At 40.0% G+C, this 16,676-nt stretch overlaps 1 protein-coding gene across 5 annotated transcripts in view; it reads left to right on the top strand.

The window, feature by feature from the left end:
* Window positions 1-16,676, top strand: part of GRIA1 (glutamate receptor, ionotropic, AMPA 1) — a 548,752-nt gene that overhangs the window by 378,474 nt on the left and 153,602 nt on the right. For all 5 annotated transcript variants that reach the window (XM_006894738.1, XM_006894741.1, XM_006894739.1 and 2 more), the window contains 2 exons: window positions 9,585-9,695; window positions 10,365-10,571. In XM_006894738.1, coding sequence (XP_006894800.1) covers window positions 9,585-9,695; window positions 10,365-10,571 — 318 coding nt within the window. The remainder of the gene's footprint in view (window positions 1-9,584; window positions 9,696-10,364; window positions 10,572-16,676) is intronic.

The raw sequence follows: 16,676 nt of genomic DNA, 5'->3' as shown, positions 1-16,676 counted from the left end.
TGAAATGTTGGTGTTTCAAACCCATCAGCAGCTCTGAGGGAGGAAGATGAGCCAATCTACTTCCGTAAGGAATACAACCTTAGAAACGCTATGAACAGTGCGGCTTTGTCCAAACGGTTGCTATGAGTAGGATTCTATTTGATGACAACAAGGTTTTTCTCTTTACTTTTAGTTTATGTGAATAAAGGGGGTCAGGTGGCATAGTAGGTTGTGCTGAGCTGTTATCTGAATGGTTGGCAGTTCAAGCCTGCTATCCATCCCACAAGAGAAGATGAGGCTGACTCGTCCCATTCAGAGTTGCAGGTTCACCATGAGTCCTATGGGTCAAAACTGACTGAATAGTGATGTCATAATGATTAACCATTGAGTTCTTCATTCTGAAGGATTAACTTGACAACAGTCATGCTGTATACATTCATACCGACGCCTTTCTCCACAGTATTTTTCCATCAAAGCCAGGACAATAGTTTTCAAACATATTACATTGCATTGCTTCCCTACTTGGACTTTGACAAGCTTCCCATTACAGGAGAAAGAAAATGCAGCTCCTTACCTCCTCTCAGACAGCACCTCGTCATCCTCTTACTCTGTAGCTCCAAGGCCGTCTTTCTCTTCCTTAAGTACACCAAGGCTGCTCGCTCCTCATGTGCACTTGCTCTTTCCTTCCCTCGTGTTCAGAATGACTGTATCTTCAGGTCGTGGGTGTCCCCTGCCACATAGGCCTTAGCTTAAATGAAACTACTCCATAGAGACTTTCATGATTTAGTCATCGTCACATCCCTTCTGATATTTGCTTGATGGTTTATTGGTCTAGATCAGGGATTAGCCGACTACAGCTCACAGATCAAATTGAGCTCACTACTTATTTTTTTAGTTTGCCACAGAAACTAAGAATGGCTTTGACACTTTTAAATGGTAAATAATAAAACTATTTCATGAAATGTGAAAAACACATGAAATTCACATTTCATTATTCATAAATGGAATTTTATTGGGACACATAGACACCCTTTTTGTTTGTGTAATGTCTATGATCATTTTAAGAGTCTCTGGGTCGTATAAACAACTAAGAGCTCAACAACTAATCAGAAGGCTGGCAGTTAAATCTACTCTGAGAATCCTTAGTGGATTAGCCTGATGACATACTTCAGAAAGGTCGCAGTCTTACCCGGTGGGTTCCACTCTTCACGCATGCAATTACCATGAGTCAAAACTGACTTGAGAACAGCTAACAACAGCAACATTACTGCTTTTCCTCACAATGGCAGAATGGAGTAGTTCTAATAGAAAAAAATACAGGCTACAAAGCTAATAGATGTACTTCCTGTACTTTACAGAAATGATTTGCTAATCCTGTAGTCTGGACATGTATTGCCTTCCTCCTCTCTCCTCTATTTCCTCATCACTATACCATCTGCTCTGCAAGAGCAGGTATCACATACACTTCACTTGTTTTCCAGGCAATACCCTAACTGTACTGGCCTACTGTAAACTCAGGCAAATACACCGCTGATTTTTAAATGAGTAGATAATTCTTGATTATTGATGGATCAGCAGAGAGCAGTACTGTTCTGTCCTTTATTTCCTTTGATTCTGCCAATAAGTAACAAAGAAAGGGAGGAAAAATTACCGGCAGATTTAACGAAACATCTGAAGCAGAATTCAGATAAAGTCACATATAAATATATTAAGTTAAAATCCTTTAAGTGTGTCACTGAAGATAGCTCGAGCTGCTGTAATAGATTAACTGAAATCTCAGATGTTTAATGCAATAAAATCTTATTTCTTATTACCTAGTGACCCATTTAGGGACTGGGAGTCTGGCTGGTATTGAAGTTTATGGAAGTACCACTGTCTTTTGGGATCAATCTAGCTGTTATCAAGTAACAAATAAATAAGAAAGTGTATGTGGAGACCATAGTGCATATTGGGACCAGCAGAAGGTACAACCTAGAAGATTGGCATCTCACTTCTGTATATTTCTTTGTCCAAAACCCAAATTCCTGACTCTACCTAGATTAAAGGGGCCTAGGAAACATAGTCTGACTGGGTAGCCACTCCCCAGCAATACCTTCACACTTTGGAAAGCGAACAATGTTTCAGGTGATCTTTACCACAATAGGCAATGCGCTTTTTAAGACAGCAATTTTAATGGACCTCATTTTCGAAGGTTAGAGGTTGTAGCTTCACAGGAAGCTTAGAAACATAAATGTATAAATTTCATTTAATGACTATAGGGTAGATCAATTGATTGCATGATTCTATGATCATCTCCTTTTAAGATTTCATCCACTTAAAAAAATATTCCTATCATCCACACTCATTTTCTCCATTCAAAGAGGCTTTAAAGGTAGATGGAATCCTGGAGATCAAAAATTAGAAGTGGCCCCAGAAGACCTCTCACTGTCAGAATTGTTTAAAATCCTCTCCTGAATGACGGGGCCCCATCTTTACCAAACTACTAGCTCTGATTTACCTTCAGAGAGAATCAAAGTTCTTGCATATCCTCAGTAGAGAATCAAAGCCTTGTATAATAATCCAACCCATTTCCCAAAGAAAGGAAATTTTTCTCTCATCTCCCAAGTGCAATATCTCTTCAAAACTCTTGGTCATTTTTTTTTTCAACAAACTGTGAGACCAGATTTTTCAACCTACTGTCTCACTTGAGGGGCAAAAAAAGGTTTTAAAATCATTTCTTTTATTAAGCATTGGAAATTATGTTCTATTTCCCTGCAAAAATTAAGAATAAATTAAGATTGTTTACAATATTTGACTACTGTAGTATCTTTAAAAGGAATTCTGATGGCTTAGTGTTAAGGACTTGTGCAATCAACCCGAAGACATGTGAGTCAAATCCACCAGGTGCTGCACAGGAGAAGGATGAGTAATCTCCTGACATGTAATTTACTGCACCTGGAGGGTCAGCTATGAGTTAGTTCCACCTCCATGGTACATAACAAGGTATATAACAACAACAGCAATATCTTTTAATATAAAAGGAATTATTTAAGACCAAAGTATACACTATTTTTTATATTACTATTTAACTATAATGCTAAGATAATAGCTTTGAAGGACCACTATTTTTTAAAATTGGACTGTCTTTCTAAGCCTTATAAATCTGTCTGTATTAGGCTTGCTCTTTTTCTTTTTAATTAAAATAACACTTCTGGGAATTAAAAAAAAAGATTCCATTGTCAAATTAGTTTGAGAAATACTTTGTGGCCCATTCACCATTTTCTGTGCTGAAGAAAGTGTAATCAAGGTGCTTCTTGGAAGCAAGAATGGTGAAACTCTGTTTAATGTATTTTGGAAATATTATCAGGATGTACACGTGTTTGGAAAAAAATGATGCTTGAAAAAGAAGAGGGTCACTGAAAGAGAGGAAGCCCCTCAACAAGCTGGATTGGCACAGTGACTACAAAAATAGACTTGAGCATGGCCGATATTTTAAGGCTAGTGCATAATAAGGCTAGGATTCAATAACTTCTTTATAGCTTTGCTAAGAGTTATAGTTGACTCAACATCATCTAACAAGAATGTTCAAAGAAAATTAAAAACTCTGAAATGCCTTCAGTGTAATAATTGGTAAACTTCAACTAAGAATTATGCAAGTAAATATAATCTTTTAAAACTTATCAGAAACTATATGATCCTCTAGGTGGCGCCAGCAGTTAACACCCTCAGTTTATAACCAAATGTTTGGAAGTTTAGTTCCAACTACAGGTATTTCAGGAGAAAGGTGTGGTGATCCACTTAAAAAAAAAAAAAATTAAAGATCAACCTTTGAAATCACTATGGGCACAGATCTAGTCAGAAAACACGAGTCATAATCAATTCAACAGCAGCCCATGTTTTGATGATTCTTAATGTTGACTGGGGGAGGGGGGAAGCCTTAGTATTGCTAACATATCAATGAAAGAGTTTAAACAAACAGATACAGCCCAGGATATATATGTCAAGGAATTTGAAAAACAATTACCTGGCAAACTCACGAAAAGATAATTTTTTTCCCCATTCCCTCCAGAAAAGGTGATCCAACAGAGTGTAGAAATTACAAAAAAAGATATCATTAATATCACATGCATGTAAAATCTTGCTGAAGATTATTTAAAATGGCTGAAACAGTACATTGACAGGAAACTTTTGGAAATTCAAACTAAATTCAGAAGAGGTCATGGAGTGAGGACTGCCATTGCTTATGTATGAACAATCCTGATTCTAATCCTAACATTCTTTTTTGTAGAATTCAAGCCCTGAAATCTTATAGGGTTTTGGGTGATGAACACTCCAGTTACTAAATGCTGGAATTAGATGTTGTCCTGCCTACAGGTCCTCCAAGTCACTCCATGGCCCTACTTCTGTGCATCCCTAAATGCTCTGGCTACTATACAAGAAATGAGTGTGTCTTGAATGTGACCTGTCTCCAAATTTTTTAAGTCTATAAGCTGAACAGATCATTCAGGAGGCTGGACTTTATAAGGAGGAATGTGGCATCAACTTTGGAGGAAGACTCTTCAACAACCTGTGCTATGTATATGACATATCCTTACTTGTCCAAACTGAGGAGAAGCTGAAATGTTTGCCACAAATGGTCAAGGACTGAAGTCTTCAACATAGATTGAAGTTCAACATCAAGAAAACAAAGATTCTCACCACTAGGCCAATTGATAGCACCAGGATAGATGGAGATTTAGATAGATTTAGATTGTTAAAATTTCGGCTTCTTTGGTTCCACAGTCAATACTCTTGGCAGTAGCAGTCAGGAAATGAAAAGCCAAATGACATTGGGGCAGTCAGCTGTCAGGGACCTCTCCAGAGGGCTAAAAAAAAAAAACAATCGCATCAGTCTAGAGAATGAGACATGCCTGATGCAGGCCACAACCTTCACAATTATTTGCCATTCTTCAGAGAGCTGGACAGTGAATAAGGATGACAGAGGAAAGGTCAATGTCTGTGAGTTGTGATGCTGGAGAAGAGAACTGAATATGCCATGGACTACCAAGGAAACAAATATTTTTGCCCTGAAGAGTGAAACCAGGTTGCTCCTTGGTTGCAAGGAATTTGAAGCTCAGTCTGACATACTTGGGGCATGTGGCCAGGAAGATCCAGTCCTTGGAGAAGAACATCATGCTTGGAATAGTGGAGGAACAATGCAAGAAAGACCCAGAATGAGAGAGGGATTGACACAGTTACTAGCATAACAGGGTAATAGACCAGGATTCAGTTATTGTGCCTAAGGTCACTGAGTCGCAGTTGACTTGATAGCACTTAACAACAACTATGACAAATGGATTGACAGGTAGGTCTTAGGAGGTAGGGCTGTATAAGATGGCATCATTTTAGAGCCATCTGCTTGACCTGGAACACTTGGAGCTTGGAAGACACAAACTTCATTAATGGATTAAGCAGAGTTCAAAAAGTAGTAGCAGGCAAATTATGACTGGCTGTATAAAGAGGAACAACTATTAGACTTAACTCCTGATTTGTGACTAAGAACCCCAAGAATCAGATAGGTGCTTGTTAACTGACTTCTTGACTAATACAATATCATATTTTTCATTTGCTTCATATGCATTGAAAAGCTGGACAGTAAGTAGGGAAAACAGAAGAAGAATCACTGCTTTGAATTGTGGTTGGCAGATGGTATTGGATATTCCATGGACTGCCAAAAAGAACAATCTGTCTTGGGAGAGGAATGCTCCTTGGAGGCGAGGATGGTGAACCGTCATCTCACATACTCTGGGAAGGTTGTCAGGAGAGATCAGTCCTTGGAAGAAGACATCATGCCAAGAAAGGTGGAGGGCCAAGGAAAGAGAGACAGACCCTTGATGAGATGGACTGACAGGGTGACTGTAAGAATGGGCTCAAGCATATCAGAGATTATGAGGATGGTCCAGAACGTGACAAGGTTAACACCTGTTGTTCACAGGATCACTGAGTTGTGATGCGTTTGAGGGGCTAACAACTGCCATGTGCTAAGTGCTTTAAATGTATTAACTCACTTCGTTCTCACAGAAACCAATGAGGCAGCTATTCTTGTTTTATTGATTAGGAACTGAGGCCAAGGGAAGTTCCATAACTTATCCAAGGTCAAATAGTAATTAGGAATGTTTAGCTTCTTAACCAGGTCTTTTGCGATGCCCATGACAGACTATGGAAACCTATTCTTTTAAAAAGTAACAACTGTATCTACGAGAGGAATTAGTCAAAGATAAACATCTTCCTCTATACTGATGGCTTTACTATTGCAGTTGCTGTTGTTGTTGTTGGGTACCGTAGAGTCAGAACCAACCCGTAGCTGATCCTCCAGTGGGTTTTCAGAGGCAGTTAGTGGCACAGGAGGAGATTGCCCATCCTTCTCCTGCAGAACAGCTGGTGGGCTTTCACTGCATGCCTTTGGTGCAGGATAGCTTCTTGCCTCTAGGCCACCAGAACTAGGAAAGCTAATCCAGTGGATAAATTGTCGGGGAAGAGGGAAAGAGGAATAAAACAGACACAGAGACAGAAGTAGGTGATGAAAGACAAAGATAAAGGGGAAAGAATGGGGGTCCCATTACTGTTTGTTAACAGCTGCCATTGAGCATTTCTGACTCATAACAACCTGTGTACAACACTGGTTAGTCCCACTCCATACTCAAAGCTATTGCTGTGTTTGAGCCCATTGTTGTAGCTACTACATCAGTCTATTTCCTGGTGAGTCTTCTTTTTCACTGTCAACTTACCAAGCACAATGTGCTTTCAATAACTAGATTAACCATTGCTTTGAGCATGTAAAAGGTCGTAAGGATGGTACAGGTTAAGGGCAAGGTTCTGATCTATTCTTCATCGTGTTGTAGCAGACATGAAGGGGACAGTTGGGCTGTTTGGTTACTGTGACTGTGGGCTGAGTTCTGGCTGTTGGTAAATCCAGTCATCTCTCGGTGCACGTTGTTCCTTTTTTCCTGCATGTTCTACCCTTCACATCTACACCCAACAGAATGTTCACAAAACTGAGCTGTCTAAAAATATTATATGGGTTGTTATGTACCATCAAGTTGGAACCAACTTTTAGCACACCCTCCAGTATGTTTTCAGAAGCAGTAAATCATACAGGAGATTGCCCATCTTTCTCCCATGGAATAATAGCTTGAGAATTCAAGTCACTTGCCATTAAGTCACCAGAGCCACCACCCTACAGTGTGTGTGTGTGTGTGTGTGTGTACACAAGTATACACAAAGTGGGCCCTGGTGGCCTAATGGGTAAGGAGTTGAATTGCCAATCCAAAGTTTGGATTGAAAACATCAGCTCCTCCTAGGGAGAAAAATGGATAATCTCCACTCCTCCTCCTTACAGCCTCTAAAAGCCCATTAGAGGGAGAGTCAGCTATAAGCTGATCTAAACAGAATATATGTGTGTATATATAACTTTTCCCCATGATAGTCTGCTTTTCTCAAATCTCCCATAACTCCTTGTTCCCTTCAGGATAAAGTCTATACTGTTCAGCCTGGCTTTCAAAGCTCTCTGCCACCTAGACCCAAACATCCATTGCCCTCATGGGCTGATCAACAGAACATACATATATGGACCGATTCCAGCCTTCACTCAAAATCTCCCGAACATATAGGTATGGTTTCAGCCCACCTAGTCCTTGTGGCCCATGCCTCTGAAGCCCTGTCTTGTTTTTCCGTTTTTCATAACCCTGTGTATATTACACAGAGCCCCAGGAGCGCAATGGTTAAGTAGTTAGAATCCCTCAGTTTCTCCGTGAGAAAAAAGATACTGTCAGTCTCTGTTTCTGTAAATATAGCCTTGGAAACCCTATGGGGTCTCTATGAACTGGAATCAATTCAATGACAAAGGATTTGAGTGAATATCCTCACAATAGATTTTTGCTTCTTTGAACTCCTTGTGCTAGGTCACCTGGTTACTTGTCACACTGGTCACATGTATTTTTGCCTTATCTTCGAAAGTAGACCAGAGGTAAAGTATTCTTACCAGCAAGGACCGTCTCTTTGACTTTTTGTATTATTCTATGTATCGCTTTTCACCATACCACACACTACCACCCGTATTCTAGATTAGAGCCTTGCATTTAATTAAAGATTCAAAAAATATTTGCCTAAAGACCTTAGAAAATGGATGTTTAAGTTACATACTTATATTTACTTAATAATGTCAGCCAGTATTTTTCTAGGCATTTTGTTGTTGTTCTTGTGAAAGTGCCATTGAGTCAACCATAACTTAAAGCAACCCTGTGATCAGTGGATCTGATTCCTTCACTGTCCTATACCATCTTCATCATCTCTGATACATTTGAGCCCATTGATACACTTACTGTGTCAAGACATCTTACGGGTCTTTCTGTCAGTGACCTTTCATCTCCCCATGAGACATCACAATGTCTCTTTCCAAGGACTAGCCCTGTCTGACAACAGACCCAAAATATGTGAGATCAAGTTTCTCTAGCCTAGGCTCTAAAGAGCACCACTTTACTGTAGTATAAGTCTTAGGTAAGTTTCTCCTCAAAAACCAGAATAAAAAAATAAGGATATCATAGACATCCTCTAGGAATTTAAATCTAGATAGAAAACTGAGGCTAAGTTAATAAAAATAAGAAAAGCAATATAATGTTTTAAGTTCAGTCAGAATAACTTTCAAAAAGAGAATGGTTAATGCATAGGGGAAAAGAAAGGTTTTACTATAACATTTGTAGGTAATTAAATTCTCATCGCCCTGTATCACATTGTACATTCTTGCCTCCCAGAGCCCCCAGGTTTAGCTCATCTGGTGAGGATTTTCACTGGAGGACAAGGAAACTTGGTGAACAACCTCTTTTAGATTTTATTTTTATTTTAGTGTGTTTGGTTATTTTGTCTTTATTGTATTTCACTGTTTTCAGTAAAAGTTTACACAGCAAATTATGTTCCCTTTGAACAATTTCTATACTTAGTGTTTAGTGATATTATTTACATTTTTCACAATGTGTCAACATTCTCATTATTTCCATTCCTGGTTGTTCAGTTTCCATTAATCTCATCTCCATGCCTTCCTCCCCTTACCTTCACATCTTTTCTTTCAAGTAGCTACTGACAGTACAATCTCACATAGAAGATTTTTTTAAAGGAGCACAGTACTCTTTGGAAATATTGTTTATATAAATTTGTGGTTTAACTAAACTCTCTGACAGAGCAGTTTCAGTTCAAAGTTTAAAGAAAATTCAGTGTGATAGTCTCAAGGGTTTCCCTAGTTTCAACTCAGGCCAGTAAGTCTGGTGTTTTGGCTTCTTTATCTTCATGACTTTTAGTTGTGTTCTACATTTTTTTGCCATTCTGTCTAGGACCATCTATTGTGTCCCTGGCTAGAATGGTTAGTAGTGGTGGTTGCTGAGGAGCATCTTATTCTTCTATTCTCAGGGTAGAGGAGGCCACGGTTTATGCAGACTTTGTTTCTCGGTTTCATTGATCAGCGTTTAGAGCCAAAAGCATTGAGTAGTTTATGGCATGGTTCTGAGTTCTTCCTTTGTCGATCTGCAGTACTCTGAGTTCCTTGCTCACCTCATAACCTTGTTCACCTTCTCTCTCTTCCTTCTTTTCATTAACAGATTGGCTACTGGAATGAGGATGATAAGTTTGTTCCTGCAGCTACTGATGCTCAAGCAGGAGGGGATAATTCAAGCGTTCAGAATAGAACATATATAGTCACTACCATCCTAGTAAGTACTTACCTGGGATTCAAAATAGACTAACACAGAGGTTTTCTACCAGGAACAAAAGCTTGTCATTGTTCTTGCCAAAATCATGTTGTTAGCAGAAAGAGGAGAAGAAAAAGGAATGCCTTGGAAATTGTTTTCACACAGACTCTGCCATGATCTCCCTCCATGTACTTGCATCAGTCAAGTACCCTCTTTTGAACCATGGTTTTCCCTCATATAAAATGTAAACATGAGACTGTATTGTGGTGATATTCCTACTACATTTGTAGAAACCATTTTTCATTGAAAGGCACCTAATATCCAATAAATAAAGGGGGTATAATTGAAGTTGTTAAGCTCTTCAGTGATTTATAATGAAATCTATTTCTATATAATAGAAACCTATATGGAATATACTTTCTTAGAATACTGTCTCCAGTGGTACCACCTTAAAGTATCCTGGAATAAAGTTCAAAAAGCTAGAAATATAAGAGATTGTTTTAATAAAGTTTTCTTCCATAACTAAAGAAGTTTATAACTAGGAATGGGGCAAAAATGAGGCAAATAGAGCCAAGGCCACAAATAATTCTTCATTGCTCATATTGGATATGTCCTCCTGTGCTATGCAAAATTTTCCTTTCCCAGGGAATCCCATAACCCACATTCTCTGTCTTCCCAATTCTCTACCAGGAAGACCCTTACGTGATGCTTAAGAAGAATGCCAATCAATTTGAGGGCAATGACCGCTACGAGGGCTACTGTGTGGAGCTGGCAGCAGAGATTGCCAAGCATGTGGGCTACTCCTACCGTCTTGAGATAGTCAGTGATGGAAAATATGGAGCCCGTGACCCTGATACCAAGGCTTGGAATGGCATGGTGGGAGAACTTGTCTATGGAGTAAGTTCACAGTAATTGTTGTTAGGTCCATTGGGTTGAGTACGACTTCTTGTGACCCTATGAAAAACAGGTCTGAACTCTATACTATCCTGTGCCTTCCTCACAAGGTCACAGTGTTGTTGTTGTTGTTGTTGTTGTTGTTGTTGTTGTTATGTGCTTTTAAGTCATCTGCGATCCATAGCAACCCTATGTACAGCAGCTCTGAACCCTGCCCTGTCCTGAGCCAGTCTTATTAATTCTGACAGACCAGCCCTCATTGCCCCAGTCACTGTATCAATTCATCTCATCCAGGGTCTTCCTTTCCTGCACTGTCTCTCTACCCTTCCAAGCATCATGTCCTTCTCCAAGGACTGGTTTCTCCTGCCTATATGTCCAAAGTATATGAGATGAAGCCCTCCAAGGAGAAACTTGGTTTCACCCTCTCCAAAAAAGATCTGTTTGTTTTCTTGGTAGTCCATGGGATGTTCAAGACTCTTCTTCAGCACCACAATTCAAAGGCATTGATTCTTCTTCTGTCATCCTTAGTCATAGGTCACAATAGGAGAGGGGAATTGTAGAACAGAGAGTTTGACAGGAATTCAGTTGGTCGTTGCATAAGACACCTGAAATTTGTACCTCTTGTCTTCCATTTCTAGGGCTGCTCTAACAGAAATACTCCCAGTATGTGGCTTTAAAAATGAAAGAAAAATTTGTTAGCTCATGTTTTAGACAGATATTAAGTATGAATTTAGTGTGTCAGCTCTACATGAAGGTCCTTATGTTCTTTCAACACTGTGGACCCAGTGTTCCTTGGAGATCCATGTGTGTCCTGGCATCAATCTTCCCCGGCCTAGGAAGTTCTTAGCGCAGGTACCCTAGGTCTAAGGACATGCTAACATCCCTGCTCTTACTTGGTAGCAGTGGGGTCACTCCCCTACTTGCTCCTTTCTCTTTTTATCCCTTGTAAGATAAAAAAGTATGACTCATGCAAGAATGGGACTTCAGTAAGAATGACTACTCATACTATCTTGCAAGGCTATTATTCAAGATACACCGAGCATGGTCTTGCATGAGTGATATATTCAAGTTGTACTTTATAGCACATCACATAATAAAGGATAATTACATCAGGCCACAAAATGATGGTGAATCGCGAAATGCTAAGAATCATGTCCTAATCAAGTTGACACATATTTTATAGGGACATAAGATAATTTATTGTCCTTAATAAATAACATAATTGAGCATCATTGCTTCTGAACAAGTGAGGAGTCCAAAAGCGAATGTTTTAAGGCAACTTTGTTCAAGTTCCTGATCTCGGCTCCCTTAGCCCACACTCCTCAGTCTGTGAATTTAGTTGATCATCAACTATGGAGATGACAAAATAACTTTCTAGATTAGTTTTCCTGTGGCAGAGTGCTGAATTGTCACTTCTCTGGGAAAAAAAAGACTATGATTTATAAATTTCCCCACATCCAACCTCACGCTCTAGGCACTTCCTTCTCATGTACTTTCCATTTCAGACAAACTTAGACTTATTCATTTTTGTTTTTTAGTGTTATCTTCCATTGGACACATTCAAATCATGCTCCTCCTCCAAAACATATCTCAAATCTTATTTATCCCCACATCTCATCTCTTTCTCCCCATAGCAGACACAAACTCTCTAGTGGTTCCCACCTTCTGGAGAAATTTGTTTCTGCTGCTTCCATAGTCCCTAGCATATCATACCTTGTAGAATGGCATTTTGTTCAATAGAAGCAAGTCTATTTCATCTTTACATTATTCACCAAGGAATAATGTTACAGTAAAATATTAAACAGATGGAAGCAAATCTTAGCTACAGAATTCTTAGCATCATTTTAAATGCTTTGAGAACGAGCGAAAAGCAAAAGATCTTATCTTTACCCTCAAAAATCTTAACATTTTGTCTGGTAACAAAGCCTAGATGAGAAAATGAGAAAGAATACTAGTAAATATTACAAAATCAAGGAGTATAAATCTCATGGTCCAGGAAGGAGATTAAGTGTGAATTTGTCTGACCATCAAGAAGGATCTAAAACCTGAAAAATTAAAATACCTAAATTCTAACAGAAAGAGAGAAAAGAAACTCAGGAATGTTTAAAAAGAAGCAGTAATATAATGATGGAATGGATATGGTATTAGAGAAGTGGGGCAAACATGAATTTTCTTGAGTTTGGATTGAAGGGACTTCAGAGGTTAGTCTGAGTAAGAGATGGCAAGAGGAAGAATGAAGATTATTTATTGGGCATTGTAAGGTCCCAGAGGAACGACAAAAGTCAATGGAAGAAGAATCAAGGTTCCACAGGCAGAAAAGAGACCACATGGCTTCATTTATGTGTGAACTCTCTCGGCTGAATCTTCAAGCTGAAGCGTATACTAAGGCCAGGTTGGTACTGAGGTGACCTGGTAGTAAAAAGCTACACAAGCTGCATTGCCATCCCAAAGGCAAGCTGCTCAAATGCACCTGCTGCTTTGTGGTGGGTGTCTTTGGGAGGTTGGGAAAAGGATGAACAATCTCCTCTTATGCAATGTACTGCCTCTGAAAACCCACTGAAGGGTCAGCTATGTGTCAGTTTCATCTTAAGGGCATACAACTGCAATAGAATCCTTTAAAATCTCATTCTCTTATATCAGCACAAGAGGAGTCAGGATGGCTGTGAGAGCCATATTAAGGATTGTGGGAGTTCAGGAAGAGAGGTGGGATAAAGAAACCCTTCCCTGGGGGAGTGGCTTTTAAGATGACCTGGAAAGGTGGTTAATGCATTAAGTACTAGAAAGTACTTCTACTCTTTCTCCTCCCCTCTACTACTTCTTCCTTTAGGAACCCTTACTGATGACACATAGTGGTTTGGATGGATGATACTGCATCTGGAGACTGGTTTCCATGGGAACCTGGACCAGGCTCTTAAGGTCATTCCCATGGCAACTGCTGTGAACCTTTCCTCTTCTATACCATTCATTCATCTTCACTTCCACTCCACGCAAAAGGGTTCCCTTAGTAAAAGATCTGACATCCTGAAAGAACAATAACATGATCTCCTGAAGACAGATCTCCTAATAACCAGCAGTCATTGGTGACTCAGGACTTGAACAAGTCTCAGTTTCTGTGGGAGAACTTAGCAGCCAGGTCTGCTCATCATCTCCCTCCACCAGGTGTGTTTTTTTGCCCAATAAAAGCTATACTCTGAATGCCCAGGATGGCCCCACTTGGAAAGCTCTCAGTTGATTTTCAGTTTGGCTTCCCGTCCCCGTTTCCATAAAGCAGAATAGAGGAATGGTATCTCTCAGCCACACAGTGAGATCAGAAAATATTCATCTGGAGGCCTCCACCCTACTATATTTCTTTTGCGTGTAGCACACTCATGTAAATAAGTATGTACAATATAGCATTGTTGTCGTTGTTGTTATGTGCTGTCGAGTCGTTTGCGATTCATAGCGACCCTATGTACAGCAGCCCTAAATCCTGCTCTATCCTGTGCCAATCTCATTGCCTCTGACACACCCATCCCGATTACCCCAGTCACTGAATCAATCCACCTCATAGAGGGTCTTCCCCTCCTGCGCTGTCCCTCGACTCTACCCGGCATGATGTCCCTCTCTAAAGACCTGTCTCTCCTTACAGCATGTCCAAAGTATGTCAGACAAAGCCCCAGAATCCTTGCCTCCAAGGAGCAGCCTGGTTTAACCCTCTCTAGGATGAATCTATTTGTCTTCTTGGCAGTCCATGGTACATTCAATACTCTTCTCCAGCACCACAGCTCAAAGGCATCAACTCTCCTTCTATCCTCCCTAGTCATTGTCCAACTCTCTGATGCATAACAAGTGATTGCAAAAACCATGGCCGGTATCAGGAGCACCTTAGTCTCCAGAGAGACACCGTTGCTCTTGAGTACTTTAGAGAGGTCCCTAACCACAGACTTTCCCATTGCAATACATTTTTTTATTTCCTGGCTACTGGTGCCAAGAGTGTTGACTGTGGAGCTGAGCAAACTGAAGCTGTGAACAATCTCAATCTCTTCACCATCCATCCTGATGCTACTGATTGGTCCAGTGGTGAGAATTTTTGTCTTCTTAACATTGAGCCTCAGTCCATATTGAAGGCTGCAGTCCTTGACCCTCTGCAGTAAGTGCATGAGGTCCTCCTCAGTTTCAGCGATTTATCTTCCCCAATATAGCAAATAGAGACTAACCCATCAAGATTTACACAGTTTTAAAAAAATCCTATAATGTGTACATTGTTGCTGTTGTATAGCATCCAGTCAGAACCGACCCAGAGCTGACCCTCCAGCAGATTTTCAGAGGCAGTTAATCACAGGGGAGGAGATTGCTCAGCCTCCTGCAGAGCAGCCTGTGGCCTCGAACCATGGGCCTTCGAGATTGCAGCACAGCTTCTTACCGCTAGGCCACCAGAGCTCCATTAAAAATGTGTACGTTATTCACCCAAAACTCGCTCTTCTTTCTATTGTGTTTACATAGGTAACTGTCAGTAAAGACCTCTCTATTCTTTCTTCACTTCTCTTCTTCTTATTAACAACTACCTGTAATAGTAACAATTCAGAATTTAGTTTATGCTAGGTGTTACGCTAAATACGTTACCCACATTTTAAAATTTCATTCTCTTGAGAACCCCACAAGTTAGATATTATTATCTACATTTAAGATGATAAGCACACTAAGGCTCAGGGAGGTTAGGTAATTTGGAAAAGGACACACAGTAACTGAACAGGAACAGGAAATCTGTTTTCTTTTTCAGTCCTCACTATAGACTCCTAGCCCCTGGGTAAACTACTTCTGTGGAAATCACATTATTCATGGACCAGATTGAAAGACAATCAATGATTGAAAGCGTCAATAGTATCTGCATTCACAGACGACATATGCTGCAAATGAAGATTGTACTTCTTGCATGGTCTTTCTACCTTATGCATAGATGACCTTTTTTTGCCTCTCTCTTCTCTCAGTGAAGCAGAAAGAGTTTAAACTTTGTAGACAGACAGCTGGAATTTGAGTTCTAACTGTACCATTTCAGTGACTCCTGCAAACTGTTGAACTGTCGAAGGAAGGAGGAAAAAGTAAAATCAAACAGGGAAGATAAATCCTTTGACAGGCTGTGGCATGAGCATTATCCCCTTACATATCACCTGGTTCATAGTACACTACCCTCCCCGAGTGTATTTTTTTTTCCTTGTTGTGTACTGTCGAATCAGAGCTGATTGGCACAAGAAGAGATTGGCCCTCCTTCTCCAGCAGAGCATCTGATGGATTCGAACTGCACACCTTCTCCCTGAGTGTTTCGTGCACTTTTTTGTTTGTCTCCATCACGTCAAAACCACACACTATTTTGGAAGGCTTGTTTCTAGACTTCACATGTTTTTATTTTGGATCTCTAGGATCTTATATATAGTCTCTGAATCAGTATATTGGGAATGTGGAGACACAAATATTCTGGTGTTATTCCAGAGCCACGGAATCAGAAACTGCATTCTGTTTTAAAAAGCCCCCCAGGAGGTTTTGGTGCACATTCATATTTGAAAAGCACTGTCTTAAGATGTCAGTTTAGGAAAATAATGTTGCACCCCTGTAAAATGCTTACACTTCATCATGCTCTTACATGCATTAATTCTTTCAGCCCTCACAAAGCAATCATCCTGTGAGACAGGCAAAGTGAAAATTGTTCTCAGGTGTCATTTGAGGGAATAGAGTCAGCAGCTTGCAGAGCAGAATAACCAGTTCTTCCTCCTGGATCAGATCCCCTAGGCCTGAGTCTTCCGATGCCAAGGTGGGTGGACATCAACCCCTAAAGTCTTTAAGTCAGTGCCAAACAAGCTGGAAATCTACTGCTTTGGACAAACACCTACCCTCTCTGGAAATGAGTGTCTTATTTATAAAATAAGACAGTTGAGATTTGCTTTCCAGTGAGTCTCATTTGAGGCATGGGAAACTTAAGACTCTGCTGGCAAATAATTTGGGAAACTCTTTATCCTATTTACCCCTCTTAGAAATTCTCAGTACAGATAGGCTAATGGAAGGTTCTGAGAATCCTGACCCAAAGGTCTACCTGAATCCTACTTTCCCAAACATGTTACTTTCTTGTTAAGCCAT

Source organism: Elephantulus edwardii, unplaced genomic scaffold (genome assembly GCF_000299155.1).
Source record: "Elephantulus edwardii isolate Elephantulus edwardi_28Jun2011 unplaced genomic scaffold, EleEdw1.0 scaffold00149, whole genome shotgun sequence".
Classification (NCBI taxonomy): domain Eukaryota; kingdom Metazoa; phylum Chordata; class Mammalia; order Macroscelidea; family Macroscelididae; genus Elephantulus; species Elephantulus edwardii.
Note: the sequence above shows the minus strand (reverse complement) of the source record. Positions and strands in the feature narration are given on the sequence as shown.